This window comes from Somniosus microcephalus, chromosome 3 (assembly GCF_052327205.1).
Source record: "Somniosus microcephalus isolate GS21.2 chromosome 3, FLI_Smic_1.0, whole genome shotgun sequence".
Classification (NCBI taxonomy): domain Eukaryota; kingdom Metazoa; phylum Chordata; class Chondrichthyes; order Squaliformes; family Somniosidae; genus Somniosus; species Somniosus microcephalus.
The window spans coordinates 185,584,029-185,596,908 of record NC_140989.1 but is presented as its reverse complement, the minus strand read 5'-3'; the positions used below and the strand labels follow the sequence as shown (position 1 = coordinate 185,596,908).

Genomic DNA, 12,880 nt, shown 5'->3' with positions numbered 1-12,880 from the left:
ATCCCTAACTCAGTACTGTGTTCTCCAGCCAAGAGCTAACAAAAACCACTCAACCTACAGACAGTCCTTGGACCTGAAACTGATTTTCTGGCAGAACATCAAGTGCTCAAACACTTCAGCCACTGAGCCAGGGTTTATTTTCTCATAAAAATAATTATGGTGATGCACTGTTGTAACCATTTAAATTTGTTTGAATTAAATTCTGCTGTTTCTGTAGACGAGAGTATCCCAGAAGATGAAAACTGTCCTGGGCATCTTTCTCCAATCAAAGAGGAGAAAGGCGAGCAAGGAACAGAGCAACGTGCCGTCACTCCTTTTGGAATTCAAAGAAATTCCAAGAAAACAGGGGGTCTAGAGGAAAGGTAAGAGTAAAGCTTGTCTGATGTTGAACGTTTTCTTTTATACTATATTAAAAGTCTTGCATTTGTACGCATTTCCTGTTGGTCATGCTTCTTTTCTGTGTCATGATTTAGTCACGTCAGATGTAATAACTTTCTTGTGCCTGGAGTAGCACCAAGGTACCTTATTTTGAAATGCCTAGAGCAATGGCTGCTTATAATCAATTACCTTACAGTTAATGCGGGCCTCTCAACAGTTGGTGACACTATTGCACCTATTAACTCCATCTACCAGCTGACCTGACCCACATCTTTCTTTGTGGATTTGCTGCTTGGGATGCAGTCTGCCCTGCTCCTCTTCCTGACTGCTGTCCCAACCCAAACCCTGATAGAGGTGTTTAAAATCATGAAGGGTTTAGATAGAGTAAATAAAAATAAACTGTTTCAAATGGCTGAAGGGTCAGTAAACAGAGGGCACAGATTTAAGGTGATTGGCAAAAGAACCAGAGGCGACATGAGAAAAAACTTTTTTACGCAACGAGTGGTTTGGATTTGGAATGCACTGCCTGATAGGGTGGTGGGTACAGATTCAGTGGTAGCCTTCAAAAGGGAATTAGATAAATACTTGAAGGAGAAAAAATTGCAGGGATATGGGGAAAGAGCAGTGAGTGGGACTAACTGGATTGCTGGCACAGGCTCGATGGGCTGAATGGCCTCCTTCTGTGTTGTACTATTCTATGATTCTATGATTCTATTACTGGCCTTGATCCCAAAGTGCACCTTTCTTCATGGCCTTGCAGCTCAGCTTTCATTCCTCTCGACTCTTCTTCTTTGCCCTGACCCACACCTCTTAGCCACTTTGCCACTCCACTCCCATCCCATCCTCATGAGAGCCACTTTCTGCAAAACCTTGCCACTTCAAGGTGTTCCATTCATGCCATTCTGCTTTGCTGTTTTCCAGTGCTAATCTGGGAACTAACAATTTGCTTTTAGTGCTATAAGTGCTTTAAAAGTAAATTATTGTTTGTCAACTTTGTGCTGGAATCTTTGCAAAATCTTGGTAAATGCTCAGTTCTGAGCATATCTGAACATGTCTGCTATTAGATCATTTCAGGGCCATCCAGCTCCAATTCTACATCCTAATATCATAATGTATGATTCTGCTAATATGCTGTTTGCAGGCCTTGGGGCTGATGATGGACAGCCATATATGTGATACCAGATGCCAGATTTGCCATGAGGCTGTTAGAATTGAACCTTCTGGCTTAATGATCCTCCAGCATTTTCTGATGTCCCAGGCCAGAGATCAACCAAAATTCTCCTTGGTCTTGTAATCCCAAGAATAGCAGGTAAATTCAGTTTACAGATTCTCACTCTGGTAACAGATGGTTTCCTCACAGGGTGAGGTACCTAACTGTAAGAATCTTGGGCTTGGGACACAGTCACAAACTCTTTGGCATGGAGCTGACTGAGCAGCGTAGCTGGTACTCAAATTCTTTCAGGAATTCAAAATCTCTAACTTGTTTCTTTTCTTCTCTGGCTAGGCAGTGGTTAATACGGATAATATGTACCAAATTGTTTATATATCAATACAGGATAAGATTCAAACCTACTCCCTTGGCATCAATGCACTCCAATGCTGCACTGGTGTTGCCAAAACCAGATTATCCTACCTGCAGGGCATCCAGCTAGGGTACAGAACATGGCAGAACATGTCTGTTATAATAGATTCACTATCCAGATATTAGAGATGTCAACACCCAGGCTGTTCAGAAATAAATCTGCAGGCTACCTTTCAGAAAATGAGCCTGGACATATTTTCTTATTTGGCTTAAGACCACCTAGTTATAGTCTGTTGTTCTCTTGTGAAGGAACAATTCTTTATGCATCTTCACTTTCCTCTCTGATCCAGAGAGGTTTTCAAAAGATTCAGAGAAGAATCAACAATAAACCTAAGAACACCCTATGACTGTGGAAAGTCTGATTCTCAGTTATGCTAGCAGTGAGTGTCACAGAGCAATGACAATTTGGATTTATATAGCACCTTTAACATAGGAAACATCCAAAAGGACTGTATGGGGGAGAAATAAGGAATAAAAGGACAAAAAGCGATGGTGCTAGAGTTAAGAGAAGTCACTGAAAGCTTGGTCAAAAAACTAGAGCTGGGAAATTGGATCCGTTTGTGCCGGCCGTTAAGGCCAGTTTAGAAGAAAAAATGGTGGCTGCCTCGATTCTGCTCGCTTCTGGCGGGTCCGGCAGCGGCCGCCATTTTGGGCCAGTCAGCAGCTCTGTCGTTACTTGCGTCATTGCAGAAATGGAAATGAGGCAGATCATGACGTCAATGAGCGTGCAACGCTGATTTGATGCACGATCTACCATTTTGTACATCGCCGTTCTTTTTAATGCCCTCTCCAAATCACAACCAGCTGAACAAGCAGCAGCAGGAAGGAGCCCCACCAACGCTATTTAAAGGGATCATCAGCAATTTACAGCTGACTTGCTTTTTCATTTCTACTGGCTTTGTGTAAGTTTGTGCAACTGTTTGGAGCTTTCTACAGTTATTTAAAGTTGCTGAGGTGACAGAGAGTGTTGCTGCAAGTGGAGAACGCCTTGCTTTTCATTTAAAGGGGTCTGCTAACACCACTTGCTCCCAATCATAGGGGCTATACTTGCAGTCCCCCACTTGAGTATGAGCGAGATGGAGCGGAAGTAGCGAAGAAGAGGACAAAATGCTCGCAGAGGGAGGAGGAGGATAGGCAGGAGGGCTGTCAGCAGGAGGCCTTATCCACCTAGGGTCTTTTGAGAGCACTTCCTCTACCTGTACCTAAGCCAGGACCAGCATATTAGGAGGCTCTGCTTCAGCAAGGAGGTAGTCACAGAACTCTGTCACTTCTTGCAATCAGACCTGCAACCTCAGAGCAGGGCGCAACAACGTTGCTGCCAGTGGCCCTCAGGGTGACCGTGGCCATCAATTTGTTTCACCACTGAATCCTTCCTGTCTGAAACAGGCAACATAGCAAACATCTCCCAGTTTTCTGTCCATCGCTGCACCCAGGAGGTCACAGAGGCTCTGGACTCCAGGAGAAAGGACTTCATTGTCTTCTCTCTAAGCAGAGAGAAGCAGTAGGAGCACATGTGGCTTTGCCAGGATATCGGGCTTTCCATGTTGCAGGGCACCATTGACTGCACATACATGGCTTTGCAGTCGCCTCATACCAATCCTGAGATGTTCCGTAACTGCAAAGGCTACCATTCGCTTAATGTGCAGTTGGCGAGTGACCACGCCCAGCGCATCATGATGGTGAACGCCCGGTATTCTGGCAGCAGTCATGATGCCTTCATCCTGCACCAGTCCAGTGTGCCAGCAATCATCCAGCCATCACGTCAAACCCGAGGGTGGCTGCTTGCAGACAAGGGCTATCAGCTCTGCACCTGGCTGATGACTCCCCTCCGCAACCACACCACTCGTGGCCAGCAAACATATAATGGGAGCCATGCTGCCACGAGGAACATCATCGAGCAAACCATCAGGGTGCTCAAGCAACGGTCCTGCTACTTTGACTGCTTGGGAGGAGTCCTCCAGTACTCGCCGGAGCGGATGTTCTACTTCGTGGTGGTCTGCTGCATGCTCCACAAATTGGCTATTATGAAGGCACATCCCTTGCCACTGCGGGTTCCGGGACCACCTCAGGAGGAGGTGGATGAAGGGAGGAGGCAGGCAATCGATCTCCATTCAGGACAGGCTGTCAGTGAGCGCCTCATCAGACTCTGATTGGAGTGAATGAAACCCCAGATCCCTATTGCTCAACACTTCCCCATCTTACCAACCCTCTGTCATGGAACATTACAGCGTCCTCCTGGACACAAAGCTAAATGAGAGCCACCACAAAACAAACATTGCAAACATAATTGATAAATTTATCAAATCAAAATCAAAATGATAACGTCAACTAATCACCCTTGTGCATTCCCTCAGTCTATCTTTTGTGTTCCTTTTCCTACTCTAGTACTGTACTCCTACAAAGGGCTCCCCAGTGGCTGCAGCACGGCTGGTGGAAGGTTGCTGACTTTCAGTGAGGGAGACTGCAGATTGCCTTGCAGGACCACCTCGAGCAGCTCTGGGCCTAGTCTGGGTGCACAAGGTCTCATGGAGTTGCCCATCATTTCCATCCTGGAAATCACTTGTCCTTCTTATGGTTGTTGAGGCAGCTGGACAGCCAACAATGCTGAGAATGAGGTGCTGCAGCATCAATGAACCTCCCATTTAAGCAGTGAAAAAGCCTGTGTAGTACTGAGGGAGTGTAGCACTGGAGGAAGTGCTGCCTTTCAAACAGAGGTCCTGTCTGTCCTCTAAGGTGGATGTAAAAGATCCTGTGGCACTATTCGAAGAAGAGCAGGGAAACCTTGGCCAATATTTATCACTCAACTAACATCATTAAAACAGATCATTTGGTCATTATCTCATTGCAGCTTGTGGCTCTTTCTTTAACATACCTGCAGTTCTCTGAGGAACATTGCATCAGGAGGATTCACTTCTTTAGGGAAGAATCCTGCAAGGAGACCTGAAGCTAGAGTGAACACAATACTGCCTGTTGAAGTCAAAGTCACTGCAGCCCCTAGCTACTTTGCCTCCGGCTTCCAGGCTGCCACAGGAGATGGCAACAACATCAGCCAACCTGCAGTACATGCTTATATTAAATGGGTGACTGATGCCTTGTTTGCCGGAGCAGAAAGATTCATGATTTTCCATGGACATCTGGAAGCAGTTGTTTAGAGCATTGGGGTTCACAGATTGCAGGATTCTCCCAAGTCCAGGGCATTATTTACTGCACCCATATTGTCCTGTGGGCTCCTTTGCACAACATTACCGTCTTCATGAATCACAATGGGTACCACTCTCATAATGTGCAAATGGTGTGTGATGACCCAGTGCATCATGCAGGTCTGCGCCAGCTTTCCTGGCAGCTGCTTTGATTCTTTTATATTATGTCAGTCATCATTCCCCTATTTTTTGCCTCTGCACAGCGAGTCAAAGGCTGGCTGCTTGGAAACTCAGGCTATTCTGGCTTATGATACCTCTTAGGAACCCACGCTCAGCAGTGGAACTTTGCTACAATCAAATCAGTCCTTCAGCCCCATTGGAGTCCTGAAACAATGGCCCCGATATTAACGGGGAGTCGTTTCCCGGCCACAGCCAGCCAGATTGAGAGATTGGCTGGCTCTCGGGTGGGTAGGCCTTCGCCACAAGGACGCAGCCGGGGAGCAGAGAGAATGGAGGGAGGGATTGGAAAGTCTGGGGGCGTGGGGATCAGAGGCTGTTGTCGGGGGAGATTGGAAGGGTCGGGGGCAGGGGGAGATTAGAAGGGTTGGGGGGGTGATTGGAAGGGTTGAGGGCGATCAGAAGGGTCGGGGGGAGATCGCAGAGCACAGAGGAGGGAGGGAGGGATCGGAAAGACCATGAGCGGGGGATCGGAAAGACTGGGTCGGCGGGAGATCATGGTTTGGGGGGGACATCATGGCTCGGAAGGGCGGGGGGTGGAGATCGGATCGCTGGGTTGGGGTCCGATTGCGGGTGTGGGGGTCTGATTGCAGAGTGTGGGGAAGTTGGTTAGCTTGGTGTGCTGGGGGGGAAAGCACTCCTGCTCCTCCTGGCCCACAAGCAGTGCTGGAAAGGCACTTAGCTCTTCCGCGCAGCAGTCCTCGCCTCCCTGTAGCTGTCAGCTTTCCCGAGGCCTGGAAAACTCAGTCGGTCAGGGTTAAACCTAAAATGGAGAGAAAATGTGAGGCACACAGCCTCATCAGAATATTTAAATGAGCACTCCCTCTCCTGGGAGTGTGTTGGTTGCCCGCGCCCCTGTCTTGCTCTGTTAAAACTGGAAGTGGGTGTATTTGAGGTAGTTGGGTTCGAGTTTGAGATTTAAAATTTTTTTACATCCCACCCGACCCAAACCCACCCGTTTTTGGGGGTTAAAATGCCCCTCAATGATTCAGATGCTGGATTCGTCTGGTGGCTTCCTCCAATACAGCCCTGAGAGGATGCTAACGGGCCGCAAAGCAACTAGCGCCCGAGCATGGCGATGTTTGCGCTGTTCGCGAAATTGACCAGACATTTTGCAGCGGCGTTAAACACTACCGCCACGATCTCCTGCGCCCGCAGATCGTGACGTCAGTCGAGCGTGCAACGCCCTGGACCGGCTATTGAGTCACGCCCCCTGCCTTTCTGCCCGCCGCTAGCAACGACAGGTAGAGGTGAACGTTCTGCAGTCAGGAAGGGGCTGGGGGAGCGCTATTTAAAGGCGGGCGCTTCCTGCCATTTCTTGTCGGCAAAATTTTTGGTACACGCAGGGTGAGAGGGAGAGAGACATTTGCAAAGATTTAACGCTGTCCTAAGGAGTTTTGGCCCTCAGCACCACTTTTGAGGTTCCTAAGCACCGAGCTCTTTCCCTGGGCCTATCCATTGGTGGTTCCAGCACAATTGATGTACATGTCTCTCCAGGCCAAGATTCAAAGCTGCAATGAGCAGGGTGTGGCTGGACAGCAACATCAACTCTCCTCTTTAAGAACTGGCCAGTGCTAACTGACATCACCTGAGCTTCGCCAGCGCTCTGAGGTAGCGCCTTGCTCATCGACGTTAGCGCCTTAAGACAGGTGTGTAGCGCCTGATTTAGTGCTCACCTCACCTCCAGGGGCGATAGAGGCCAAGTTTGCAGTCAGAGGCGATAATTAGCACCGGGCGCTAAACTTTGTGCCCAGCCGATAATAGCGCCCCAAACGGGGCGATGCCGAATTTCTCCCCCATGGAGTCACCATTGGAGGAGGGCCTAAAGCATGATAAGGGAGAGCACATCGATAACAGGGAGGATGGCGAGGAGGTGGAAATGGGCCACTGGTTAACTGCGACCAGAGCTGTTCCACAGCAGCTCACTAAAAAGAACAGCGGTGTTGTCACCATAAGAAGTGCATTGTTTTCAATTCCTATTGCACAACTGCTCTTGCTTCCAGGCTGCAGCTCAGCATTCCTACTGATCTGTGGGAGAGCAGACTGTAGGCGGTCACTGATCACAGTGAAGCCCCATCCACCTGATCTCCCAGCCTGTCCGAGGCGGAGGAGTTGGTCGAACTCAAAGCTTGCATGACTCCAGTATGGTCATTCCCAAGAAGCGCTATTACTGGTGCCATTGACTGCTGCGAGGGAGTGGGGAGGGGTTCAGCTGCAGCCACCATCAAGGTGATCACCTGTTCCAAGGTTGATTACAGAGTGTCGATGCAATGCATGTGAACTCCACACAAGTGGATAGCGGATTCTACCATACTATCCAAATGTCACTGGAAGCACCCTGGCAGGCAGTCCAATGCTTTCAGCAATTGATGTTGCAAAGTAATCATCCATTTAAAAAACACAGTTTGGGCCCTTGCGCTCTGCATCTCTGTCCTCTTCTGCAGAATTAGGACATGAGCTGGCCCTCTGGTAAGATCTTCCTTTGGCCTTCCTTGCCACCTTCACCTGCTCCTGTTCATGTGCTTGCGTGACTCCCCCAATCCAGTCCTGTCAAACTCACTATCTAAGTAACATGGGATGCTGATTTGTGTGCTGGTGCTTGACATGCTAAGAACAAGTAATAGCACATCGATATCAAGGTTTTTATTATCAGTCTGCCTGGCAGTTGGGTCCGAGTCTTCTGATAGACCTTGGTGGAGAGAGACGAGAGTTAGGATATTATTTCAATAGCAAGCTCTTGCTAGATCATTGGCAGTACTATGCTACACCAGATTTGGGAGGTTAGTGAGTGCATGGCTGAAAGAGTTACAAAGAAAGAGAAGAGGAAGGGATGATGACAAACTCTGCTGTTAGATAAGGCTTCCAGCTTTGCTATCTTCGATGCTGACTTCTGTGCATCTTCCCATTATGTCCGTGGCGGACTTTTCCATGAGGGTGAGAGTTTGTAGAGTGGCAGGACCACCTCCAATGCTGGTTGTCTCCCTCCTGTTGTGTGCATATTCTCCTGCAGGACAAGTGCAGACAGGGAAATGCAAAAACCACACAAGCGCAGCTTTTTGAATGGGCCGCGTGGCCCCTAAAAAAAATTAGAGGGAACATTGCTTGACACTCCTGGTGAGATAATTAAATTTCATTCTGCACTGCAGCTAGCTCTTGGGAAAATGTGCACACATTCCCATATTGTGCCATGTCTAACCATGCCCATTCACCAACTCGCCATGCCAGTCGCTGATCATCAGAGGGGTAGTGAACCTCCCCCTTCTCATGATCTTGCTCAGCCACATCAATATTTTAAATTTAATTTATGTGGCTTAGGAATATAAAAGCAGCCATTATAAAACACTATTCAATTGCAGCAGCTGCCGAGAAAATCAGGTAATGTTTGAAGACTTGTTTGAAGACTCTTTGGGAGCTTACGTTGCTATTGAGCTGATCGTTAGGAATGCCTGGTGTGACAGAATTACCTCATCACCTCCACCCAAAAGCTCTGCTTGATAGTATGGGTGACATCCCCCATGTGGGGGATTGGCAGTCATGAACTGATATTCTACCATACATTGTCATAGTATGTTGGAGTACCAACATTCTGTGCCAGAAAACCACCCAGTCCTTTTGTCTTTAACATGTTAAACAACATTAATAAAATGTGACTGCAAGTACAAAATGTTACCATGTCACAATAACCTTCAGACGAAGAAGATCGGTATTTCAGATTCTGGACTTTTGTTGAAGTTGACATTATGGGGTTGAATTTCTTGTGCTTTGCGCCCGGAACCGTTTATTTCCCCCAGTGCAAAGCACAGGAAAAAGGAGCAGAGACCTGTAACAGGAAGGTTTCCGCCCTTTTTTACATTTCCCCAGGATTTAAGGGTGACCATGTTAATGAGCTAAGAGGGAGCGTTTCCATCTCTTCGCTGCAGTTTCACCTTGGACTGCTGACAAGGGTGCCCCTTTTGAGAAAAATGGGTTGTAGACCCTGCACCTCAAACCGCTCCAAATCTTTTATCAGAGAGGAGCAGACAGCAGAGGCATAGGACCCAAGGTAAGTCCCTTTGTCAACCTATTGGGCCTGCAACAGAAGTTGACATTCCTCCCTGGCTTCCAGGGGTTAGGCCCTACTGGGAGATGGACCAGCACTGGGGAATGGTCAGGCCTGTGTAAAAGACCTGAACCCAGAAATACACAGGAGCTCAGACCTTTTCTGTTCATCTGTTTCTTCATATTTCAGGTTTTATCCTAGAAATATTGTTATTGATTGTGGATAAGAGTTTTCTATTTAAAATTTTGTTACATGGCATGTTTTGAAGATGTTCTTGCAATAACATTAACCTCACACTAAAATCCTATCGTAGTGCAGATTTTTTGCTGATGGGAAATTAGCAGCAATTTCCCATATTAGAATTTTAAAACAAATAAAGGATATGTTGCAATAAATCTAACCCCAGTTACTGTTTCTCTTAGACCCATCAGGCCTGGAATTGGTGAAAAGCAAAAGACTTTTGAAGATTTTGTTGAAGAACTACTTAAGGTGGATTCAGAATTATTTCAACAGGATTCCCAGGTATAAAAGTCATTTTTCATTGTCAAAGCTCCATTGTATTTTGTTAACATTGTCAGTTGAAGTGATTATGTAATTCCAACATTTAAGAAATATATAGAAATCAAGTAATTCTAATTACTTTTAACTACCAAAAGGAGACATCTACTAGGATCAGCATTAATGAGGGGAATTTTAATCCACAAAAATGGGTGGGTTTGGGTCTGGTGGGATGTTAAAATGTTAAAAATCTCAAACCTGAACCTAACCCCCTCGAACCCGCCCACTTCCAGTTTTAACGGAGGTGGGACAGGGACAGGTGGCAGGCAACCAACCTGCTCCCTGGAGGCGGGTTGCTCATTTAAATATTTTAATGAGGTTGTGTGCCTCAGATTTTTACCTCCATTTTAAATTTTAAGCTGGTTGGCCGGGTTTCCCAAGTCTCAGGAAACCCGGCAGTTAAAGGGATACGAGGTCTGCTGGATCCAGCAGGTAGATGCCTTTCTAGCACTGCTTGTGGGCCAGGAGGAGCAGGAATGCTTCCCCCTGGTGCCCCAAGTTTACATGTAAACCACTCCCGCGATCAGACCCCCTCCCCCCATGATCGGACCCACCCCGATGTCCCCCCGAGCCATGATCACCCACTGACCCGGCCTTTCCGATTTCCACACCCCCCACCCCGGCCTTTCCGATCTCCCCCTCCCCCCGGTTTTTTCAATCTCTCCCTGGCCTTTCCGATTTCCCCCCACCCTCTGGCCTCCAATCTCCTACTCCTCCGATCTCCCCTACCCCCCTCCGGCCTCCGATCTCCTCCCTTCAGCCTCCGAACACCACCCCCCCCCCCAAGCCTTTCCAATCCCTCCTTCCCTCCTTTCTGCACCCCGGCTGCAGCCTGGTGCCGAAGGCCTACCCACCTGACAGCCAGCCTGTCAATCTGGCTGGCTGTGGCCAGGAAATGGAGTCAGTAAATGGTAATCAGGTCCTGCCGTTAAATTCGGCAGGACCTGAGGGAAAAGCATTGTTCTGGGTTTCCTGAACGTAAAACAGCTCCCTCCCTGCCTCCCCATAAATATCAGGGCCAATAACTACTTTTTGTGGTATATATCAACGATCTAAACTTGAATACAGGGGGTATGATTAAGAAGTTTGCAGATGATACTAAAATCGGCTGTGTGATTGATACTGAAGAAGGAAGCTGTAGACTGCAGGAAGATATCAATAAATTGGTCAGGTGGGCAGAACAGTGGCAAATGGAATTCAGTCCGGAGAAGTGTGAGGCAATGCATTTGGGGAGGGCTAACAAGGAAAGGTAATACACATTAAATGGTAGGATACTGAGTAGTGTAGAGGAACAAAGGGACCTTGGAGCGCATGTCCACAGATCCCTGAAGGTAGCAGGCCAAGTAGATAAGGTGGTTAAGAAGGCATACGGAATGCTTGCCTTTATTAGTCGTGGCTTAGAATACAAGAGCAGGGGGGTTATGCTTCAACTGTATAAAACACTAGTTAGGCCTCAGCTAGAGTACTGCATGCAGTTCTGGTCACCACATTACAGGAAAGATGTGATTGCACTAGAGAGGGTACAGAGGAGATTTACAAGGATGTTGCTGGGAGCAGAGAATCTTAGCTATGAAGACAGACTGGATAGGCTGGGTCTGTTTTCCTTGGAACAGAGGAGGCTGAGGGGAGACCTTATTGAGGTGTATAAAATTATGAGGGGCACAGATAAAGTGGATAGAAAGGACCTATTCCCCTTAGCAGAGGGGTCCAATTTAAGTAATTGGGGGTAGGTTTAGAGGGGATTTGAGGGGAAATTTCTTCACCTAGAGGGTTGTGGGGGCCTGGAACTCACTGCCTGAAAGGGTGGTAGAGGCAGGAACCCTAACCATATTTAAAAAGTACTTGGATGTGCACTTGGGATGCTCTAACCTGCAGGGCTACAGACCAAGAGCTGGGAAGTGGGATTAGGCTGGATGGGCCGAAATAGCCTCCTTCCGTGCTGTAGCTTTCTATGATTCTATGAACTCGGAAAATATATTGTAACCAATACCAGCTAATGCTACAAAACTCACAGATCAGAGATGAAATCTAGAATAAGTGGCCTATACTCAGTTTTAAAAAAATGAAATGGATATTACTGTGGATCTCCTGATATGCAGGGCAGTGATTTTATTATGGACCAGCTGCTCTATGAACACCACAGCAATAAAAATGGTTGGCTTTAAATTAAATTCTGTAAAATTTCTGAAGTAAACACAGAAAATGCTGAAAATACATCAGCATCTGAAAGAGTGAAACCCTTGGTCAGAACTCAGTTGCGTTTTACAAGCTATTTCACTTATTAATTCAAGAAAGAAAGTAAGAGAACTGAATCACTAGCTGAATACTGTTGATGAAGAAATTCATTGTGTTGCATGTTTCACAATGCAAGAAGATCTAATAGTAATGTGATCGGTGCGGCAACTGATGGTCAATGAATTCAAACTCCTTGTTTTCAGGATTTCCCTCAGCTTGCTGTAATTCAGCATGGCATCATTGATCTGAAGTGTTAACAGCCTAGGAGGCCATTTTACCTTTCAGCGATGGTGTAAAACGAGTGATATCAGATCAGTCACCCATTATACACTCCACCCAATTTCCCATCAGGCCTGGAGTATAATGAGCGATCGATCCTCTTTTTCCCTGTTTTACGCCATTGCCCATAGTTAAAATTTCACTCCTACATTTTCCACAATTGGCATAATTTAGAGGTAAATGGTTATTTTCAGGTTTTAGCCAGACGCAAGAGAAAGTGTGCTGTTTGCACCTAATTTTGCACAGTTAGCTCATTTTCGTAGCTTCAGATACAGGTATGGACAGCTGGAGGGAGCACATTAGTGATGGGAGTGGAAAATTAAGTATAAGTGAAACTTAAAGGAAGAGGACAATTTAAAGGGGCCTGTTGGAATATATGAGGAAAATGTTTGAAAGGCTTTGAAAAGGCTCAGAAGGCATCTCAACCCATTT

General features: G+C 46.9%; 1 protein-coding gene across 1 annotated transcript in view; it reads left to right on the top strand.

The window, feature by feature from the left end:
- The window catches only part of LOC147121625 (uncharacterized), a 273,615-nt gene that overhangs the window by 80,999 nt on the left and 179,736 nt on the right, over positions 1–12,880 (top strand). The window contains 2 exon segments of the mRNA XM_085982020.1: positions 218–362; positions 9,799–9,898. Of these exon segments, the coding sequence (XP_085838146.1) occupies positions 218–362; positions 9,799–9,898 (245 nt within the window).